Source organism: Canis aureus, chromosome 7 (assembly GCF_053574225.1).
Source record: "Canis aureus isolate CA01 chromosome 7, VMU_Caureus_v.1.0, whole genome shotgun sequence".
Lineage (NCBI taxonomy): Eukaryota > Metazoa > Chordata > Mammalia > Carnivora > Canidae > Canis > Canis aureus.
Window position 1 is genome coordinate 5,386,508 of NC_135617.1, and position 21,786 is coordinate 5,408,293.

At 41.7% G+C, this 21,786-nt stretch overlaps 1 protein-coding gene across 14 annotated transcripts in view; it reads left to right on the forward strand.

Moving 5' to 3' along the window:
• SLC22A16 (solute carrier family 22 member 16) overlaps positions 1 to 21,786 on the forward strand; it is a 68,906-nt gene that overhangs the window by 42,755 nt on the left and 4,365 nt on the right. For 11 of the 14 annotated variants that reach the window (XM_077902764.1, XM_077902771.1, XM_077902772.1 and 8 more), the window contains 5 exons: positions 35 to 514; positions 8,844 to 8,961; positions 13,312 to 13,843; positions 17,513 to 17,640; positions 20,290 to 20,399. In XM_077902764.1, coding sequence (XP_077758890.1) covers positions 35 to 514; positions 8,844 to 8,961; positions 13,312 to 13,843; positions 17,513 to 17,640; positions 20,290 to 20,399 — 1,368 coding nt within the window. The remainder of the gene's footprint in view (positions 1 to 34; positions 515 to 8,843; positions 8,962 to 13,311; positions 13,844 to 17,512; positions 17,641 to 20,289; positions 20,400 to 21,786) is intronic. The other 3 variants (XM_077902768.1, XM_077902776.1, XM_077902777.1) reach the window with 2 other exon arrangements.

Genomic DNA, 21,786 nt, shown 5'->3' on the forward strand with positions numbered 1-21,786 from the left:
CAGAATTAATAACTTGCTTTTCTTCTCTTTGCAGATTTCAGATAGTCCTCTATTTAATATGTGCCTTCCAGAACATCTCTTGTGGTATCCACTACTTGGCTTCTGTGTTCATGACAGTGTCCCCCTACCATACCTGCAGGCCTCCAGGCAACGTGAGTCGAGTTCTTTCCCACAATATCTCTAGTTGGAGGTTGGAGGACATCTGGATCCTGTTTTTCACAGGCCATGAAGATCGGATTGTAGTACAGCTACAGAACGGTGAGGTCTGGGAGCTCACAAGTTGTCACAGATTCCGGAGGGATGAGAAGTCTGGTTTGAACTCTGATTATAATGGTCCTAAGAGTAGCTTTCCTTGTGTGGATGGCTACGTCTATGACAAGAGCAAGTGGGACAGCACCGTGGTGACTCAGTGGGATCTGGTCTGTAACCGAGAATGGTTCGCAAAGGTGATCCAGCCCGTATTTATGTTGGGAGTCCTGCTGGGAGCGATGATTTTTGGCTACCTTTCTGACAGGTAAAATGAAATATTGCATCAGTGTAGGGTTCTTCCTATTTGGTTTTCTTAGAGGTCAGGAAATTATGTTCAAAACTTTAGTAATTTTCATACCTCCTATCTAAATACCTACCTCTTTGCTGATCTACTATTTAGGGACACACAAAAACCATAGTGGTTAAAGCTTAGATTCTGAAGATAATCTACCTGGGTTCAGATCCTGGTGCTACCACTTATTAGCCATGAGCCCTGGGCAAATTGCATAACTTGTGTTTCATAAAGTGAGAGTCAGCAGAAGCGATAGGCAACAAAAGCAGGCCTTTTGAACAAAGACTTCAAATACTGGAATTGTCAGGCATCTAAGTAATAAATTCACTATGTTTATTGCTCTTAAAGGAATAGAAGACAAGCTTGAAATTATTTATAAAAATCTGGAAATTGTATTTTATTAAAGAGATAAACTTAATTAATTAATTAATTCAGTTACTTATTTAAAGTAAGCTGTTCTCCCAACATGACACTAGAATTCATAACCTTTCAAGATCAAGAGTCACATGCTCCACCAACTGAGCCAGGCAGGTGATCCTGGTAATTGTATTTTATTTATTTATTTATTTATTTAATTCTATTTTTAAATGATATAAAATTGAAGAATAACTGTGTAGAACATCTAGAAATAAAAACCAAAATAAGTGACTGACAAATCCTGGATATTTTAAACAACGTATTATATACAAGAAAAGAAAGAATGAAAAAAAAAAAGAAAAGAAAGAATGAATAAAATGAATGAGAGTTCAGAAAAAATTATCAATAATAAACATCAGAGAGGCAGATAGAAAATATGAGAGTTTAAAATTCATGAAAGCAGAGGAATAAGGTCTGAAATATACTTAGGTATTAGGAACTAACCAATGGAATTTACCACACTAACAGATTAGAGGACAAAACTCATATTATCAACTCAATAAATATAGAAAAAACATTTGATAAATTTCAAAATCCATTCATGACATAACTAAAAGTAGAATGTCCTTAACCTGATGATAGGTAGATCTTCTACAGAAAGATCTGTCATGAACCTCTTCACTGTGAAATGTTAAAAGCTTTTCCTCTGGAATCAGGAACATATAAGGACATATGAACTACTGCTTCTGCTTTGTTTTGTATTGGAGATTCTAGTACTGTAAAGCAAAACAGGGAAAGAAAAGAGAGGGAGAAGCAGAGGAAAGAAAGAAGCAGAAAGAAAGAAGAAAAGTCATTATTTTTAGCCATTATAATTCTGTATGAAGAAAATACAGCAGATGAATTATTTGACCTAAGGAACATTTAATGAGGTTACTGGACATGTTATCAATACATATACATTAATTATGTTTCTATCTACTAGTAACTAATATAAAAAATTTTAAAATGCCACTGCAGAGCCCAGAAATAAAGTCACATTTATATGGTTAATTAATCTATAACAAAGGAGGCAAGAATATATGATGAAGAAAAGACAATCTCTCCAATAAATAGTGCTGGGAAAACTGGACAGCTACATGCAATAGAATGGAACCAGGCCATTTTTTTACATCACACAAAAATAAACGGGATGAATAAAAACCTAAATATGAGACCTGAAACCACAAAACTCATAGAAGAAAACATAAGCAATAATCTCTTTGACATTGGCCTTAGCAACATTTTTCTAGAAATGTCCCCTCAGGCAAGGGAAACAAAAGCAAAAATAAGTTGTTAGGACTACCCCAAAATAAAAAGCTTTTGTACAGTGAAGGAAACCATCAACAGCACAAAAAGGCAACCTACTGAATGGGAGAAGATCTTTGTGAATGAAATGTCCATAATGGGTTAGTATCTAAGAGCTATAAAGAAGTTATTCAACTGAATACCAAAAAAATAATTTGATTAAAAAAATGGGCAGAAGACGTGAGTAGACATTTTCCCAAAGAAGACATGCAGATAGCCAATAGACACATGAGATGTTCAACATCACTAAATGCAAATCAAAACCACAATGAGATACCACCTTTCATCTCAGAATGGCTAAAATAAAAAAAAGATGAAATAGCATGTATTGGTGAAAACGTGGAGAAAAAAAGCACCTTTTCACACTGTTAGTGGGAATGTAAATTGGTGCAATCGCTGTGGAAAAATAATATGGAAGTTCCTCAAAAAATTAAAAATAGGAACACCATATGATCTAGTAATTCCATTACTGTGTATTTATCCAAAGAGAATGAAAACACTAATTTGAAAAGGTATATGCCCCTTTATGTTTATTGTAGCATTATTTACAATCGTCAAGATATGTAAACAACCTAAGTGTTGATTGATAGATGAATGGATAAAGAAGACGTGACATATATTAATAATATATTAATAGATTATATATAATATTATATGGCTGAATAATATTCCAGCTATAAAAAAGAACAAAAACTTGCCATTTGCAACAACATGGATGGATCTGAAGGATACTGTGCTAAGTGAGATAAGTCAAAGAAAGTCAAATATCATATGATTTCACTTATATGTGAAATCTAAAAAGCAAAACAAATGAACAAACAGATAAAAAGCAGAACAAGACTCATAAATACAGAAAACAAACTGATGGTTGCCAAAGAGGAGGCAGTGGGGGGTGGGTGAAATGGGTGAAGGGCTGTGGGAAATACAGGCTTCCAGTTATGGAATAAATAAGTCATTATTAGCATAGGGAATATAGTCAATGGTATTATAACAACATTGTGTGGGGACAGATGGTAGCTACACTTGTGGTGAGTATAGCATAATGTGTAGAGTTGTTGAATCACTATATTGTGCATCTGAAACTAATGTAACCATGTGTCAACTATACTTCAATTTTTAAAAAGTTAAAAAAATGCTATTGCAAAAGCCAAAAAATGTAAAATATGCATGGATAAATATATCAAAAACGTGTGTACAAATGACAAACTTCCATAGAGAAAATAGCAAACTTCAAGAATCAAGTCATTAAGATAAATAGATGTATCATTAGACAAACTGTTAATAGCTCCTTAGAGGACCATGGGTAGTGCATTTATAGATATAACTATGGAACAAATAAGGCATCACACATCAGCAGGAAAAGGATTAATGAGTGGTCCTGGGACAACTGTTAGCCATATAGAAGAAAATACAACCAGTGTCCCTTCCTCACACCTTATACTATGAAAATCAGGATTAAAATCTAGAATGATTAAAGATACATATGGGAAAGGGAAAACTATATAATGTTAGGATGATAATATGAGAGAATATTTTCAGAACCCACTTGAAGGAAGAGATGACCTTTTTGAAGATACAAAAAGCACTAACCACGAAGGAAAAAAATAGATAAATTTGACTTCACTAGAAGAATTTATGTCCATGAAAAGACACCATTAAGAAGAAAGACAAGCCCGAGAGCGAGAGAGACAATATTTGCTTTACATGTAACCAAAGGATTAAAATCCAGAGTACTTAAAGGACTTTTATATCAATTGGGAAAAAAAGATAGACAACCTAACAGAAGATTGAGAAAAAGATTTTAAATCACTTCATAAAAGAGAACATCCAAATGGCTGATGAAGAGATGAAAAAGGTGTTAGTGGTATATAACCGTACCATTTATTGTTGACCAGTTGTCAAAAGTAGAAATTCTTGTAATGCTAAGTGTTGGTGAGGATACGGAGTAGTAGGAGTGTGAGTGCTGGTGTGAGTGCAAATTGAAAATGCAAATCAAAAAAACTTTGACGAATGGTTTATCATTATATAGAAAAGTTGATGATAGGTACAGTTCACATGTTCTAGGGCTTGTACTCTGGAGAAGCTCTTGCACACGTCCATATGGGTACATGCATTAGAAGGCTCCTACAGCATTGTTGCTACCAGCCTGGCCATGCAAACAACCCAAATGTACGTCAGCCATATTGTAGACACGTGTTTTGCAGTATTTCTTGCTGTGGGATATGTGGCCATTCAATGAATGAACTATAGCTACACAAACAACAGAGATGAGTTTCCAAAAATAGTATTGAGTGAAAGAAGAGAGCCATAATACACATAGTACCATTTGATTATAGAAAGTTCAAAAACTGGCAAAAGTAACCTGTATTGTTTAGGGCTGCCTATGTTAAAATGGAATGAAGAGCAAGGAATTGATGGTCACTAAAATTAAGATAATGGTCCTTCCAAAAGGGGGGAAGGATTTTGGGGTTTGGAATCACAAAGGGAGGTGTGAGAGAGAGCACCTCTCTCAGGTGCTACTGGGAGAGTGGCAATGATCTTTTTCTTGCTTTGGGTTGTGATTTCATAGATGTTTTAGTCTTTATTCTCCAAATTGTACATATATATTTTTATGTATTCTGATGTATGTATGATCAATTATAATAAAAAATAACAAAAAGCAAAGAAATAAGATCTGATCCCATCCTTACAGAGCTAACAGTGGAGGAGAAAGACTTTTAAACAGATAATTTCAATGAAATGTGATAAATGCTCTTAAAATAACAATAGCTCACATTTATGAACCATTTCCTATGCACTCGGTACTATTCTAAATGTCTTGTGCATTATTTCGTTTAATTATTTAAAGAAATCTGTGAGGTAGGCACTATTGGCCCTATTTTAAGTACCGGTATGGAAAAGGAGGCACAGAAAGTTTATTTAGAAAGTAAGCAATGGAGCTGGGATTTGAACCCAGGCCTGAATACCTAATTGCTACCTTCCATTTTCTCTTCATTTCTGCTGCAAGACCCCAGAGGTTGGTCAGAAAAGGCTGCACACTTGATCTGGGTTTTACTTTATTTTTTATTTTTTTGAGATTTTATTTATTTATTCGTGAGAGACACAGAGAGACAGAGGGAGAAGCAGGCTCTATGCAGGGAGCCCGATGTGAGACTCGATCCCAGGACTCCGGGATCACGCCCCGGCTGAAGGCAGACGCTCAACCACTGAGCCACCCAGGTGCCCCATTGACCTGGGTTTTAAATGCTCAATAGAGAAGGCTTTCTATGGGGTGGGGGGACAACTTCATGGGATGAGAGAGCCTAGCGCATTCAGGGAATTGTGGGGAGGCCCATTTGGCAGACAGATAGAATAGATAAAGGTAGTGAAGCAAAACTACACCTGGGATTGTTTTTATTTCTGGGAAGTGGGGGAGAGGTGCGCTCAGGCTTGGTTGGTTGGGAGGCCGTGGGGATGAGTGCTGTAGGGGGAGGCGAAGGCCTGAATGAAGGCAGGAGAGACAGAGAGGCAAAGGTGGACACATATTGAGGGGGCATTTTTAAACTGATATGATTCAGTGACCACTATGCTGGAGGAAGAAGAAAGATAACCAACCAATTCAGGAAATATGAAGGAGAGAGCCATTTCAGAAGAAAGGGAACTGTGTCTGGGTATATTTTCCCATGAGCATGTCCTACCCCTGGATTAAGAAAGAAAGGGAAAATCAAAATACCACCACCACCAATAACAAAGATAGAAGCTATGCAGGACCTCAAAATGGAGAAGAGCCGGGCGCCTGGGTGGCTCAGGCAGTGAAGAGTCTGCCTCTGGCTGGAGTCATGGTCTCGGGATCCTGGGATCCAGCCCCAAATCGGGCTCCCTGCTCAGCGGAGTCTGCTTCTCCTTCTCCCTCATCCTCTGCCCCTTCCCCTCCACTTGTGCCTCTCTCTTTCTCTAATAAATAAATTAAAAATCTTAAAAAAAAAAAAAAAAAAAACAAGTGGAGCAGAGCCACTAGGACCAGAAGGCATGTGGGCAGTTGACAGCATGTTCTTAGGAATCAGAGGCAGGGAGGCAGATGACATCTCAAGGGCCCGGAGCATGCAGTAGAGGACTTTGGGAAATGCTGACGCTGAGGCAGGTGGGCCGTCAGGGAGGCCTGGGCCAAACGTGGAGAGTGGTGTTTGGCAAGCCGAGGTGGAATGGGCCTTCAGAGCAGGAATGGTCCATGGCACTAAGGAGACAGGCAGATAAGGACCTGAGAGAGGCAGCCTGCGGGTCCCTGGTGACTGGAGGGCCATCTCAGAAAAGTCAGTGGCGACCCTGGTCACCGGCTAAGGAGACATAGGAGTTGAGGCATCCATATTCCTTCCTGATAAGCCATTGGTGGAGGAAAGGCAGGATGAAATGTGGCTGATGGAGTGTTAGGTTCCATGGAAGGCTCTTGTCTTTGGCTGGAAAAGACTTAAACTGAAAGGAAAGAGTCCGAGGAGAGAGAAAGAGAGAGGCAAAAGAAGTAATTGTTAGAATAAGTTCTCAGAGGAGGAGGGAAGAGGCACGATCCAAAACAAAGATTGCAAACTGGTATCTGGAGAGAAAAGGGTGGGTTGGGTGTCTCCAGAGAGGAGGGAAGAAGAGAAAGCTGAATGCAGAATGCAGGTTGTGTTGGCAGGTGGGCCCAGCAGGAAGTTGTGGGGCTTTCTCTTTGATGGCCTCTGTTCTCTGCAGGAGATGGGAGGTGCAGACATTGTGGGTGGCAGAGGAGGTTGATGAGGGGAGCGGTGGGTAAAAAGTATGAAATGGCATTCAGGGCTCAGATGAGTTTGGAGACCATGCATGTGTAGGCCCAACCATCCCTACTAGTGTGTGTGTGGGAGCATAGAAGGCTGAGGGTGTGCAGAGGACAGTTTTTTATTTGCTTGTATATCCTCCACTTTACCAGGGAAATGTGTTGGTTGGAATCTCAAGGCTATATTCTTTTGCCTTAAAATTATCTGTCAGGGACAACTCACAGGCAGAAAATATTTGTTAACCACATATCTGATAAGAGCCCAGGATCCTGAATATATAAAGAACTCTTATAACTCAACAATATAAGGACAAACAACCCAGTTTAAAAACGGGCAAAGGATTTAGATAGATATTTCTTTAAAGAATATGTGCAAATGGCCAACAAGCACATATAAAAATGCTCAACATCATCAGTCATGAAGGAAGTGCACATCAAAACCACAATGAGATACCCTTGCACACTCACGAGGATGGCCGTAATCAAAAAGACAGACAATAATGGACACGTGTTATCAAGGATGTGGAGAAATTCGTCCATTGTGGGTGAGATTGTAAAAATGGGGAGCCACTTTGGAAAGCAGTTCGGCAGTTCCTCCAAATGTTAAACATAGGGTTATTGTAGGTGCCGGCAATTCCGCTCCTGGCTACATACCCAAGAGAACCGAACACAAAATTTTGCTCACAAAATGTTCACGGCAGCACTATTCCCCATAGCTGGGAAGCAGAGGCGATCCAAATGTCTTTCAACTGATGGATAGATAAACAAATGTGGTATAGCCCCCCAGTGGAGTGTTATTTAGACCCAGAAAGGAATGAAGGGAAGACACACTGCATCACAGACGAATCTTACAGACACAATGCTAAGTAAAGGAAGCCAGACACCACGGGCCATATATTGTGCCACTCTGTTAATATAAAATGTCCAGAGTAAGCAACTCCCTGGAGACAGACAGTAGGTTAGTGGAAGTCAGGAGCTGGAGGGAGGGGGTGCGCACAAAAGGCAGGATGACGGCTCCTGGGTGCAGAGTTTCTTTTTGGAGTGATGAAAAATATCCTGGAATTCGTCATGAGGGCTGCACGACTTGGTGAATACACTGAAAGCCCCTGCTCCGTATACTTGCAAAGGTCGGACTTTGTGGTTTGTGAATGATATCTCAATTTTTAAAAAATCTGTCAGGATTATAATTTGTTTGTTTGCTTTTTAGGCAAATAAATGCCCCTCCCAATTACGAAAATGCGGAGCAAGCAAGCCCCGTATTCTAGGAGCAGAATGTAGCAAGCCCTCTGTTTTTATTTTTTTATTCTTTACTTTTATCTGCTTATTTTTCATTTGTTTTTATTGAAGTTCAATTTGCCAATGTGACACCAGTGTAACACCCAGTGTTCATCCCATCAAGTGTCCTCCTCAGGGCCCATCACCCAGTTACCCCAATCCCCCACCCACCTGTTTTTAAAGAGGCTTGGCAAGACCTTCTCTACCCGTGTGGACAGGGAAGATGGTCCAACAGGTCAGACAGCAGAAGTCTGGGAGCAAAAGGACAAACCCTCCTTTCCCTCAGCAGTCCTGGGTTAGGAGGCCTTCTGGGGATCACCCAGGGTGATCATATATGTATATTAGTGGCTTGGGTGGGGGCCTCTCCACCGAAAGACTGGCCTCTTGAAGAAGTCATGTGTCCACTCACTATTTCCCCAAATAGATGAATGAACAGCAGGAACCAGTACATAAGCTATGAGATATGTAGGCAACACTCAACTTCCGTGAATTGAGTGGGTGTTGGAACTGTTATAACCATTACCTTGCTTGTTCCACTGTGTGATTCTTATTTTTCAGGATAGGAAGACGCCTTGTCTTGTGGTCCACAAGCGCTGGCATATTTTTCTTTGGCATAGCAGCGGCGTTCTCGTTTGATTATTACAGCTTCATGATCGCACGCTTTCTTCTTGCCATGGTGAGTTTTGTGTGTGCTTTTCAAAGACCTCATTAATTCGGCTGCAGTGTTTTCACGTCGAGCCCAACTGTCTTAGTTTGGGTCATTTGGCATGTGGTGAGAGCGATCAAGGACTAATCTTTGTTCATTCCACTGAGAAGTCTTTTTTGTGGGATAGTGGCACCCTGTGTTTACAGTGAAGCTCATTAAAATGAAAAATGGTTGCTTACAAAGCAGAGACCTTTTGTTTGACCCCATGCCTGGCACATGATCCGCATTCCCCAATTACTGAGGCGTCATTTCATTTCTGAGCAATTACAGTGGCCTAGTCAGACCCTGTATGCACGAGCCCAACAGACGCTTAAGGTGTGTTAAGAGAGTCGTCTGTGTAGTGTGCAGCAGGAAAGAGAACAAGAAGGCATCAGGCTTTTCTGTTATGAGGAACAGGGACATGTAGGGAAAGGGCATGGGTTTGAGTACCAGCTTTGCCATATTTTGGCTTTTTAGCTGTGTGGCCTTGGGCAAACAGGTGGTCCTCTTTGAGCCTTAGTTTCTAAGCTGTAAACTGCAGAAAATACTACATGCTTCACTGGGTTATTATCAGGACCCAGGGAAATTACAGTTAGTATCCACGGTAGGGCACCTGACGTGACATTGGCAGTCATTCTGGTTGGGACTATCATCAGAAGTGGACCAGCCAGGGAGGAAGCGTCCCCACACTCAGTGAGGCTTTTAGACAGGGTCCAGACTGCCAGAGGCCAGCCGCAGTGAATCTGTTTGGAGGTCACTGGTCAAGGGTAGTGGAGTGAGGTTTCTGTCTGTGGGAGGAGCTTGTGACCTAGCTGAACGGGCAGGCATGTGTCCCCTCTCACCAGGTTGTATGAGCCAAGATTCCAGGGAGAAGCCAAGGACTGCGAGCTCAGAAGGTGTCCCAGCACTCACAGGCTGGACAGGGTTCCTAGGCAGCCACGCAAATGGCCAAGGATAGGATTGTTGCATAAAAAGAAAAAATAATTAGGAGAATTAGGAGGTGCAGGACCTTAAAAAAAAAGTAATTATCTATATTTAGAAATGTAAAGAGTTTTTAAATACAAAAGATAACAAGCAGTGGTCTGTCTCCACTGAGGATGTAATAAGAGGAAATGGCTCTGTGATTGCAGAGTGAGATTTGATGAGACCCTTGGTGGAAATGATGGTTCACCAGAGGCACAGGTACGGAGAGGGTGCGAAGACTTAAGAGGATAAATTCTGAAAATATCTGTTTCGGTCTTGCAAATACCACGTGTTTATTTTCAGACCTGAGAAAATGAGACGGCCGCTCATTGAACACATTTGTCAATGCAGCTTAATTGTCTATGGCTCTTGTCTTTGATTTTCCTGAGAAATGTGGCTGCGGTTGAACTCTGAGTAGGGAAGATGCAGGCCGGCTCATTTGCTCAACACATTTATTGATCTGCCTGCAGATCGTAATGCTAAGTAAACCAGACCGTATTGTTTCAGTGACCCTACAGTGTAGTGGGAAAGTCAAAACACTGATGGGCCATCTTCAAAAATACAATGTTGACAGTGGAGGTGTGACAGTGGGAGGGGGGAGCGAGCGGGTCTTAAGTTGGGAGGGTGGGGAGTCTGGAGAGTCAGGGGCCTTTTAGTCCTGAGGGGTGGGTAAGACAAGAACATTCCAGGCAGAGGCAGCAAGTAAGATGAGAAGGCCCTACGATGAGAGGGAATTGGAGGTCTGGGTGTCTGGAGACTAGAGAGGAGGTGAAATAACCTTGCTGAGACTGATGGGGAGAGGGATGACCAATCGGGGCCTTGGAGGATGATCACGAGTTTCCTTGATTTCCTCGAGGCAATGGGAATCTCCTGCAGGGGTTCAGGCGGGCCCAAGTGGCTGTTCCGGGGCAGAGGGCTCAGGGTAGATGTGAAGAGCAGGGCGTTATCAGTAGAAGTGACGGGTGTGAATGGATCCAGGGAATGTTTTGGAATTATATAGTTGGGTTAATCCTTTGTTCAAAAGGATTGTTTGAACCCAGTGACAGAAGTAACCTAGAGGGAGTAGGAGTGGATTCAGAACGCACCTGGAAAAAACCTGCTAGGGACTGATGTCACTGCTTAACTTAATGGGGGAAATTTGTGGTATTTGATGGCTGTCACCATCCTTGTGTACTGTAAGAGCAGCAAACATTCACCAAACAACCAGATTCTTGGGTGTGGGAGTTCTCCTTATCAGGGTTCATTTTCTGAGTCTTGCAATTACAAGGCCATATGGAGAAATGAAAGGCGTTGTCACAAAAGTATTGGGCTGAACATTAGTGCAGTAGGCCCCACCCCGCACATCCCTGCTTACCACTAGCGCGTCATCCTCTCTGTCACAGGAAATTGCTGGTAGGCCAGCTTCTTTCTGACTTTCTGATGGGAGGTGAAATTGCAGGCCTTACAAAAGATGTTTGACTATAAAAGGTCTTTGAAAGCAATGGGGAAAACTAAATCCTACCCAAATCCCTTGGCCAACTGGGATGTGGCAAAGGTAGACCAGTAAACTTTTGAAGAAATTAACATCCACAAGGATAATGATGTGATGAGCTTCCAGGAGAGTGTGATTTGAATCTCAAAGGATTAAGAGAGGCCTTTGGCTCTTGAATAATTTTGCAAAAATTAACTTTATGATGTGTATTATAAAAGTCAAATGTGAAATAATCTTATAGGAAAAATACTAATCCTTTCATCATCCCCCCCACACACCAAAACCCATTATTTGATTCATTCTTTGTTTATTCCAAGAATGATCACATATTGCTATTAAATTTTGTTAAAGATAGGCTTATTTTCAAAATCAAGTTGATTTTCCCCAATTCAAAAAATTGTGGCAAAATACACATAAAATTTACCGTCTTAACCATTTTTAAGTCTACCTTTCAGTGATATTAAGTACATTCATATTGTTGTGCAACTATAACCAGCATCCATCTCCAGAACTCTTTTCATTTTGCAAAACTGAAACTCTATACCCACTAAACAGCAACCCTCCTTTCCTCTTCCCCCAGCCCCTGGCCACCACATTCTACATCCTATCTCATGATTTCAGCTACACTATGTACCTCATATAAGTGGAATCATACAGTATTTTATCTTTTTGTTATGGGCTTATTTCACTTCGAGTAATGGCCTTAAAGCGCATGCATGTTGTAGCATGTGTCAGACTTTCCTTCCTTTTTAAGGCTGAATAATATTCCATTGTATGTGTAGACCACTCCTCTATCCATCTGTGCATGGATGCTTGTGTTGCTTCTGTATTTTAGCCATTGTGAATAATGCTGTTACACACATGGGTGTACAAATATTTATTTGAGATCTCACTTTCAGTTATTTCGGGTCTATATCCAAAGTGGGACTGCTGGATCATATGGGAATTCTGTTTTTAGTTTTCTGGGGAAATCCCCGTGCGTTTTCCCATAGCACCTGTACCATTTTATATTCCCACCAATAGTGCTCAAAGGTTCCAGTTTCTCCATATCTCGGTCAACGTTTGTTATCTTCTGTTGTTGTTGTTTTTAATAGTAACTATCCTAATGGCCATGAGGTAGTATCTCATCCTGGCTTTGATTTGCGTTTCCCTAATGGTTAGGAATGTTGAGTATCCTTTCATTGGTTATTGGCCATTCATATATCTTTTTGGAAAAATCCAAATCCTTCGCTTATTTTGAATTGGATTGTTTGTTTTATTGTTGAATTTTAGGAGTCTTCAGTCTATCCTGCATATTAATTTCTTAACAGATATATGATTTGTAAATATCTCATTCCGTAGGTTGCCTTTTCACTCTATTGGTGGTGTCCTTTGATGAGCAGAAGTTTCTAATTTTCATGAAGCCCAATTTATTTTCTCTTTTGTTGCCTGTTAAAATAAAGTTTCAATCAAATCTTTTTCTTCCCACTAGTTACCATAATTTTTGGTTCCCATTTAACAATTTAGGACTTAATGATAAGGACCTCTTATATATAGATAAATTTGCATGCATGTTTATATTTATGTTAAGTGAGAAATAAATTCACACTATAGAGGAATACTTACGATCCTCTATAAGAAAAGGCATTGTCTAACATGTATCATTCATATCCTCTCCTTTATATCAGACATAACCTCTCAAGTGTGAGCCATTTGGGGTGGCGAGGGTGGAGGGAGGATGAAAAGAACCATTGAAAGAAGAAGGATGGATTGGAATCAACATGATTTTATCAATGTGGTATGGGTTTCAGAAAACAATTGTCGTCATTTTCTTTCTTGCCTGTGTGTGATATGCAGAGAGATCAGACCCCTTAGCAGTTATAAATGTGACCTTAAATCTGGACCACCCTCCCTGCTTTGTTTTTCAGTCTGGAAGTGGCTATCTCGTGGTGGTGTTTGTCTATGTGACGGAATTTATTGGCATGAAGGCTCGGACGTGGGCATGCATCCAGATGCATTCCTTTTTTGCAATTGGAACAATGGTGGTGGCTTTGACAGGCTACTTTGTCAGGACCTGGTGGATCTATCAGATAGTCCTCTCCACAGTGACTATCCCCTTTGTCCTGTGCTGTTGGATACTCCCAGAGACACCTTTTTGGCTTCTCTCAGAGGGAAGATATGAAGAAGCGCAAAAAGTAGTTGATACGATTGCCAAGTGGAATAGGGCCAGCTCCTGTAAACTGTCAGAACTTTTGTCACTGGATCTAAATGATCCTGTTGGTAATGAACCCCTTGAAGTTAAGAAGCACAACCTATTAGATCTGTTTTGTGACTGGAATGTTGGAACGAGGACACTTACTGTTTGGCTGATTTGGTTCACGGGGTGTTTGGGATTCTACTTCTTCTCCTTGAATTCTGTTAATTTAGGAGGCAATGAATATTTAAACCTCTTCCTCATGGGTAAGTAGTTAAATTATATTTAAGTGTAGCAATGAACTGATGTTTCTACCATGTTTTTAGTGTGCTTTTATTGTCTTTTCTCTACCAGGAACAATACTGCCCACTGTATTATTATGGCCTCTTTTAGTGTTATTAGACTGGAATGCCAGGTATATATATATACACATATCTATACATATATATATGTGTATATATATATATATTTTTTTTAAACAATGCAAACAGTCAGAAGAATTTAGTCCCTCCTTCCTTTTCTGCCTCTGCTCCTTGCTTGCTTCCTTCCTATAAGCCCACCCCCGTCTCAGAACTCTCTTTGAGAGGTGACGTCTTTAACATCTGGCTTGTGCTCTTTTATATCTCTTTCGACACATTTCCATACATTTGTGCAGATCAAGAGATCATTCCCTACCTGTTGTTCTTCGTAGGTGGTTTTCCTTTTAAGATTTAATGTGTCTTGGAGATCTTCTGGTATCTTTCTACCTTCAAAAGTGCTGAATTTAGAAATTTCAGTGAAGAAAATCACTTAAATACATGCAACTCTAATTTCGTTGTCATGCTTCTTCCATTCTAGTAGCAGGTTAAAATGGCTCGAGAAATTGCTGTGACGTCTTGAGGCATGACTCCGAGGGCCGTCCAAATTCACACCCAACATGAGAGGAATATTAGAAATCTGTATTGTCCATCTAGTTGCAACTCCTGGCTATTTTCATAAAGGCTGCCTGCACTTGCTATTATCCTCAGAAAATCTTGCTTTTACATTTTTACACATAGATATCATCCCTTCTCATTGGAGTGCTCTGATGACACATCTGTTTTTGTTCATGATAGCTCAGCAGGAATTATGAGAGAAGTCATTTGAAGGGGGGAAAAACCCACCTTTATTCTCTTGGGCAAACCAGCAAGTTTGCAGACTGAGTCCATCTTGGCTTCAAACATTCTGTATGTCAGTTTGAGAAATGATGCAGCGTTCCTAGAACAGAGCAGCAAGTGGCGGGAGGACCCAATGGGGTGCGGTGTGACATGGGGAAGCTTAGGGAAGCTGGAGCTTTAGATCTTTATGATATAGTTTCTTAGTTTTAATGGACATATACATTCTCAAGAAACTGGGACATCTCATAAGTATAACAATGTTTCTAAGATAAATATACATGGTTTTTAATATTCTCTATTGTCTTAGATTTTTCATGCTGTTGCCCTTCCCAGAAGTCCTCTTACTGACAGGAGCTTCATGTCAACATTTCTATGCTGTGAAATTTTTTTTTTTAATTTTTATTTATTTATGATAGTCACAGAGAGAGAGAGAGAGGCAGAGACACAGGCAGAGGGAGAAGCAGGCTCCATGCACCGGGAGCCCGATGTGGGATTCGATCCCGGGTCTCCAGGATCGCGCCCTGGGCCAAAGGCAGGCGCCAAACCGCTGCGCCACCCAGGGATCCCTGCTGTGAAATTTTTGAATGAGTTTTTATCTCCTGAGATGGGTTGGGGCTGGTGGGGATTTCAGCTCAGGTGTTGGGCTACTCGCAGGTGATAAATGCTTCAGTAGCTTCAAGACAGACTCTTGGGGGTTATGTGGGGTTAGGAGCTGAACTGGGTCTGAGCAATGGGAGAGGTTGTGTATTACAGAGTGAAGAAAGTAAATGGCAGATTGTCCTAACGCCAGGAGGCTTGCTCGTTGCTCGCACCATTTATATCTCAGACACAGTCAAACCAAAAACTAGATGTAGTATCCGTATCCTGAAGTGACAGCTCCAGAAAAACCAGGGTAGGATACTTTAAATCACTCTTCAGACATTTCACAGTTGCTGCCCCACTTTGCTAGACTCTGGGAAGTTGGCTGGTGGCCCAGGACCCAGTTCTGAGGCGAGGAAGGAGGGAGGGAGACTGCAGCAAAGGAGTCTTGGCTCCTGAAGACCTGCTACCAGTCCCTGAGCTGACTTACTAATTTGGCTCAAAGCATTTAATCCCTGTGGTGAAGTGGGGACACTAAGCCAGGCCTGCTCCCATATGGCTCTTTTGAGGGTCATGATCTTACTTGACCTTGAAAAGTGCTTGATAAGCTCTTTAAAAAAGTAGAGTAAGAGGTATACAAACCGATCTGGCCTGAAAGCCTGGGCCTTACCGCAGGGCCCATGGAAGGGGCGTTTCCTTCAGAGCCGAGTCTTCTCCAGGCCAATGAAAGGAAGAGAGACCAGCTCTCGGAGGTGGCTCAGGATGTTAATCTTTGCCTTGGCCTGAGCCACTTTTATTTTTTTTTTGAGCAGCAGCAGCTGAGTTTGATTTCTGATGTACTACTGAGAACGTTCCCTCGGAGTATATGTATCTACCCCGATGGTGTGTTCCGAAGCTGGGGGAGACATAGACGCGGGCCTGCCTCTCCGGGGGCTTGCAACGTCCTGCAGTTGCGTGGACAAGGGCACGTCACTCCTGAGCGGCAGTGGTGGGTTGCATCCTGAGGTTAGGCAAGTGGCAGAGGGAGGGAAGAACTTGAAGACTGAATTACGTGCAAGATCTAGGCTGCCGAAGAATGGCAGCTTCCTGAAGGAGACCGTTGGGCTTGCTCGCTTGGGCACAGGATCTTCGTGCTTGCTTCCTATTTCATTCTGGCTGGTAGATAGACATAGAGCTTTTTGGCTCTGGATCTCAGATTCAAAAACTTTGGTTTTCAAGAGAAGAGCTTTTAAGATGCAGCTCTTTACTTTTGTGGTGGGGCAGTAAAAAGAGGCCCAAGGAAGTTTCCGTCCTGTAGGGGACTCGTGTTAGATTTTAAAATATATATATTTTATTTATTTATTTATTCACGAGAGACACAGAGGGAGAGGCAGAGACACGGGCAGAGGGAGAAGCAGACTCCCTGCAATGAGTCTGATGAGGGACTCGATCCTCGATCCCAGGATCACACCCTGAGCCAAAGGCAGATGTTCAACCACTGAGCCACCCTGGTGCCCCTCATGTTAGATTTTTAAATGTTTACTTTTATTTATTTGTTTTTTAAGATTTTATCTATTTATTCATGAGAGACACACAGACAGAGAGAGGCAGAGACACGGGCAGAGGGAGAAGCAGGCTCCATGCAGGGAGCCCGATGTGGGACTCGATCCCGGGACCCCAGGATCATGCCCTGAGCTGAAGGCAAGCTCTCAACCGCTGAGCCCCCCAGGAGTCCCAAATGTTTACTTTTAGATTAAAAATCCATCACACCTTATCATTAGTTTGTCTATCTAGCCCACACTGATTTTCTACTTTAGTTCCTAAACTTTGAAATCACTCATCTAGAATTTTCCCTAGTTCTGTCAAGCGTGAGAAATCAAAGGTCAGAAATTATCCACTGGTCGTCTGTGAATTTACTGATGTATTCATCTGACAGGCCTGTCCTCTGGGCCCCCTGTGCATGTCCTGGGGCGCTTCCAGCCTGGTGGGGGACAAGGTTCCTAGGGCGGGTGATGAGTGCCAGGCAGACTGCAGGACTGTGTACTTCACAGGACACATCCTCCTCCCTACAGGGAGTTTAAAAGGGGGCAGAGCTTGCAGGGCAGTCGTTGGGTAGCTCTGAGGGGCTCCTGGGAGTGGGGAGAGGGCTGATCATCCCTTTTGGGTGGTGGGTTAGAAGGCGAGGTCCTGTCGCGCAGTTGGTTGCCGTGGCTTATCGAGGGCCCTTTCGCTCAATGACAGGTGCAGTGGAAATTCCTGCCTACATCTTCATGTGCTTGGGGATGGACCGTATAGGGAGAAGAAGCGTTCTGGCCTTCGCCCTTATCTCAGGTGCACTGTTCTGTGGTGTGGTTATGGTGATCCCCAAGGTGAGTTATTTTTATGTCTAATTTAGGGTGTGGTTAGTTACACTAGGACAGCAGATATGAAGATCAATTCAGACATATGGACAGAGTATACACATAATATTTTTAAATGTGTTCTTTTAAAAACCATCCTTTCTCTGTTGTGTAAGTATTATATGTTCATGGTAAAAAGATTAAGGAAAAAAATGTTAAAAAAAAAAAAAAAGCACCCGTAATCTCACTTCCCAGAGATGGCCAGTGTTGTATTTTGTAAACACAGAGGTCCCAAAGGAGGACAGTTGATCACCTCTTCCAGTGATTATTGTAATCTTAAACGTTCATTCATTCAACAAATATGTATCCAGCATCTGTCAGGTGGCAGGTGTCGTTCTAGGTGCTGAAGACTCACAGTGAATCTAGTTTCTACAAGTATGAAGAAAACCAGAACAGGATAAGTGATGGAGAATGTGAGTGTGTGTGTGTGTGTGTGTGTGTGTGTGTGTGTGTGTGTGTGACACATGTGTTTGCTTTATCCAGGGTGATCGAGGATGGTGTGCCTCCCAGAGAAGGTGACAGTGGATTAGAAACCTGAAAGAGGGGGAGGGAGCCATAGAGACATCTGAAGGACGTAATGAGTTCTATCTTCAGGACTGTTTCAATTTAAGTAGTCTTGTCTTTCATTGCAGTAGATGAGTAGTTTCCAATTTCTGGTATGCCTAAATCCCTCAAGAAACTTGTTCTTAAGAATGCAGTTTCCTACTGAGAAACGATGCCATAAACTACTGAAAGCACCCTCCCATTCCCATATTTGGGCAAACACCATCCCCTAGAATAACTCTTGCATCCAGTAAGTGCTTCTCCACACCCGCCCCCCCCGCCAAATGTTATCAGAACCTGTGTTTTTCATTCTTGATTTGGAAAATGTGGTCATGGTAACTACACTTTAAAATACTTTCTATAATTTTCTCTAAGATTATATGATTGTTCAGCAATAGTATCTCAACATTTAGAGCCAAGGCATTTAAGATTTTACATGTTGTTTGAAATTTACGTTAAGTTAACCAGTGACTTCTTTTTATAGTACCATTTCACTTAATTCTCAAGGTTGGTGAATCAAATGTTTTATGTCACTGAAATTTCCAGAGGATTGATATACAACTATATGCAGGCAGTAAAACTACTCGGGACCGGGAGGTTGCTGCCAATTTGAGGGAACTTCATCCACACCTTTTTGTTTGTTTGTTTGTTTGTTTGTTTGTTTTTAAAGTTTTTTTTTTTAATTTTTTTTTTTTTTAATTTATTTATGATAGGCACACAGTGAGAGAGAGAGAGGCAGAGGCACAGGCAGAGGGAGAAGCAGGCTCCATGCACCGGGAGCCCGATGTGGGATTTGATCCCGGGTCTCCAGGATCGCGCCCTGGGCCAAAGGCAGGCGCCAAACTGCTGCGCCACCCAGGGATCCCTGTTTGTTTGTTTTAAGTGGTTTACAGGTATACTAGTTGAGCTGATGGCAGCTGCCTTTGAACTTGTGAAGATTTAGGGGAACCCCAGAACCCTCGAGTTCTATAATGGTTAAGCCCCTGTGATAATAGGGAAGACAGGAAAGTAGCTGAAGGGAGTTTCTAGAAATAGGGCGCCAACACTTAACCCCAAATTTCTTCCTTCTAATAAAAGTTTCTCCCCAAATGGCAGTATCAACACGTGTCCATGTTTTTTTTAAGTTACATTCATTCCTTCAACAAATCCCGTCTACAAGAGATACTGTCAACAAATTCATCCCACAAACACACAGTAATTAGGGTGTAGGGTAACAAGGTGACATTAGTTGCTTTATTAGAGGCATCGTCAAATGCCAGTGACTTCACATAACAGGTATTTATTTCTTGCTCATAGAAGGTTTGATGAGGGTCTACCTGGTTGGTGGTGGCAGGAGTGGTGAGGGGGTGTTTGGCTCCACGGAGTCATTCAGGGATTCAGGTTGACAGAGGCTCCGCCAACCTCAACACATGAACCCTGGGGTCACCAGGATCTCCATGTCCAGCTGGCAGACAGGAGATGAGCGAGAAGATGGAATGTGGGAAGTCTTTGGGAGTCCCAGCGGGAAGTAGAGGACCTAAGGGCAGCAGGAATGGAGTGGGAGAAATTTCACTGTTGAGAAATGCTTCCACCAAAAGAAAAAAAGAAAAGAATCTCTTTTAATGGTTCAGTTATCACTTTCAGATTATTTTCTGAAGATGATTTATAAAACTAGAGGATTACTGTCACAAAGGAGCACAATTTGTTTCTATGGCTCTTTGAATCACTCTGCTTGGATCAATTCCAGAAGGAGTGGGTCAATTGCTAGTGCAACTGGTACCCTCTGGGCGTGTCTCATTCCATCGCAATCTCTGCAAATGGCTTTTCTAATTTGGTAATTTGAAATCTCCAAGGCTGGGGGGAGGCACAATTAAATTAATCTCTTAATTTTATGAAGATGGAAAGCTTTTACAGACCAGGAGTAGAGATTACAAAGTAAGTTCAAACAGAGAAATAATAGTTTTCACTCTTCTGAAAAAGAGTGATAATTCTAATTATTGGATAATTAGAACATTTAAAATAATTTTTGAGATTTTATGTATTTCCTTTAAAGATATTAGTTATGATGGTCTATTTTGCTAATATATGTTTTTTCAGGATTACTTTATTTGGACTGTGGTGGTGACCATGGCTGGAAAATTTGCCATAGGGGCGTCGTTTGGCCTCATTTACCTTTATACAGCAGAGCTGTATCCAACCAGGGTAAGGTAAGAGTTACTTATTTTTCTCTTGTTTTCGTGTTAACTTGAGTGTCGTTTCATTATATTTGACCTTTGAGTATAAATGCTTGCTTTCTCTCCAGTGGTTACTGGAGCTCCGGAGATATGGGAAAGTTCCATGATGATGCTAATTCTGAATCTGGGGCTTTGTCTACACCTCATTAGCAAGGATATTAAAGAAATTGTGGTGAAATCACACTCTGTTACAAAACCATTTTAAGTCTCAAATACAATTGCCTTACCCTGACTCTCCATGGGACTCAAGGCTAATTTTCCCAGGATGTGTCTCTTGGTGTTCTGATGTCAGTTGTCTTAATTTTTAGGGCTGCCATAACGGGACATCAAAAGGTCAGGTGGCTGAAACAACAGAAGTCTATTTTCTCACATATCTGGAGGCCAGAGGTCCAAGGTGTTAGGCAGATTTAGTTTCTCCTGGGGTGGGGCCTCTCTCCTTGGCTTACTAAGAGATACTTATTCACATGAAAAGCACGTTCTTTCCTTCTTACTAGACATTCTATAAAGTTTCCTTAAATGGCTTTTAAAGAAAAGCTCAAGAAGATACCACTTGACTTTAAAAAATTGAAACAGAATGTTCCACAGATATAATAAATCTTTCATTCTCCCCGATTCCCATCCATCCCCCTACCCCAGACAAATTCCTGCTCTAGAAGACGGATGCTATCCTCAATGTGAGACTGAATGAATATGCATAAGGTGCTCATCTGCATAGCAAAGGAAGAATGGTTGATCTTCTTTTCTTTTCTTCTTCTTTTTTTTTTTTTCTGGTCCTGATTTGTCTTGAATGACCTGTATGCTCATATACTCCCCTGTTGCGCACAACACGGATCTAAATCACACGCAGTTCTTGGAACATCAGTGTAAAATTTATTTTCGGCCCTGGGGCCGAGCTTAGGGTTATTGTATTGATTCTCTGCTGGGAGTGTGGACAAGGGCCCGGGCGGTCCTGCAGCCCGCACATCGGTGCTGTGCTCGGCTTCACCTCTGGCCACTGTCTTTTTTTCTTTCTTTCTTTCTTCTTTCTTTCTTTCTTTCTTTCTTTCTTTCTTTCTTTCTTTCTTTCTTTCTTTCTTCTTTTTTTCTTTTATTTTTTACATTTGTTTTTATTGGAGTTCGATTTGCCACCATATAATATCACACCCAGGGCTCACCCCATCACCTGCCCCCCCAGGGCCCATCCCCCGGTCCCCCATCCCCCTGCCCACCTCCCATCCACTACCCTCTGTCTGTTTCCCAGAGTTGGGGTCCCTCATGGTTTGTCCCCCGCTCTTACTTTCCCCACTCAGTCCCCCCTCTTCCCTTATGATCCCTTTCACTGTCCCTTACACTCCCCGCACGGTGGGGCCCTAGGATGCCC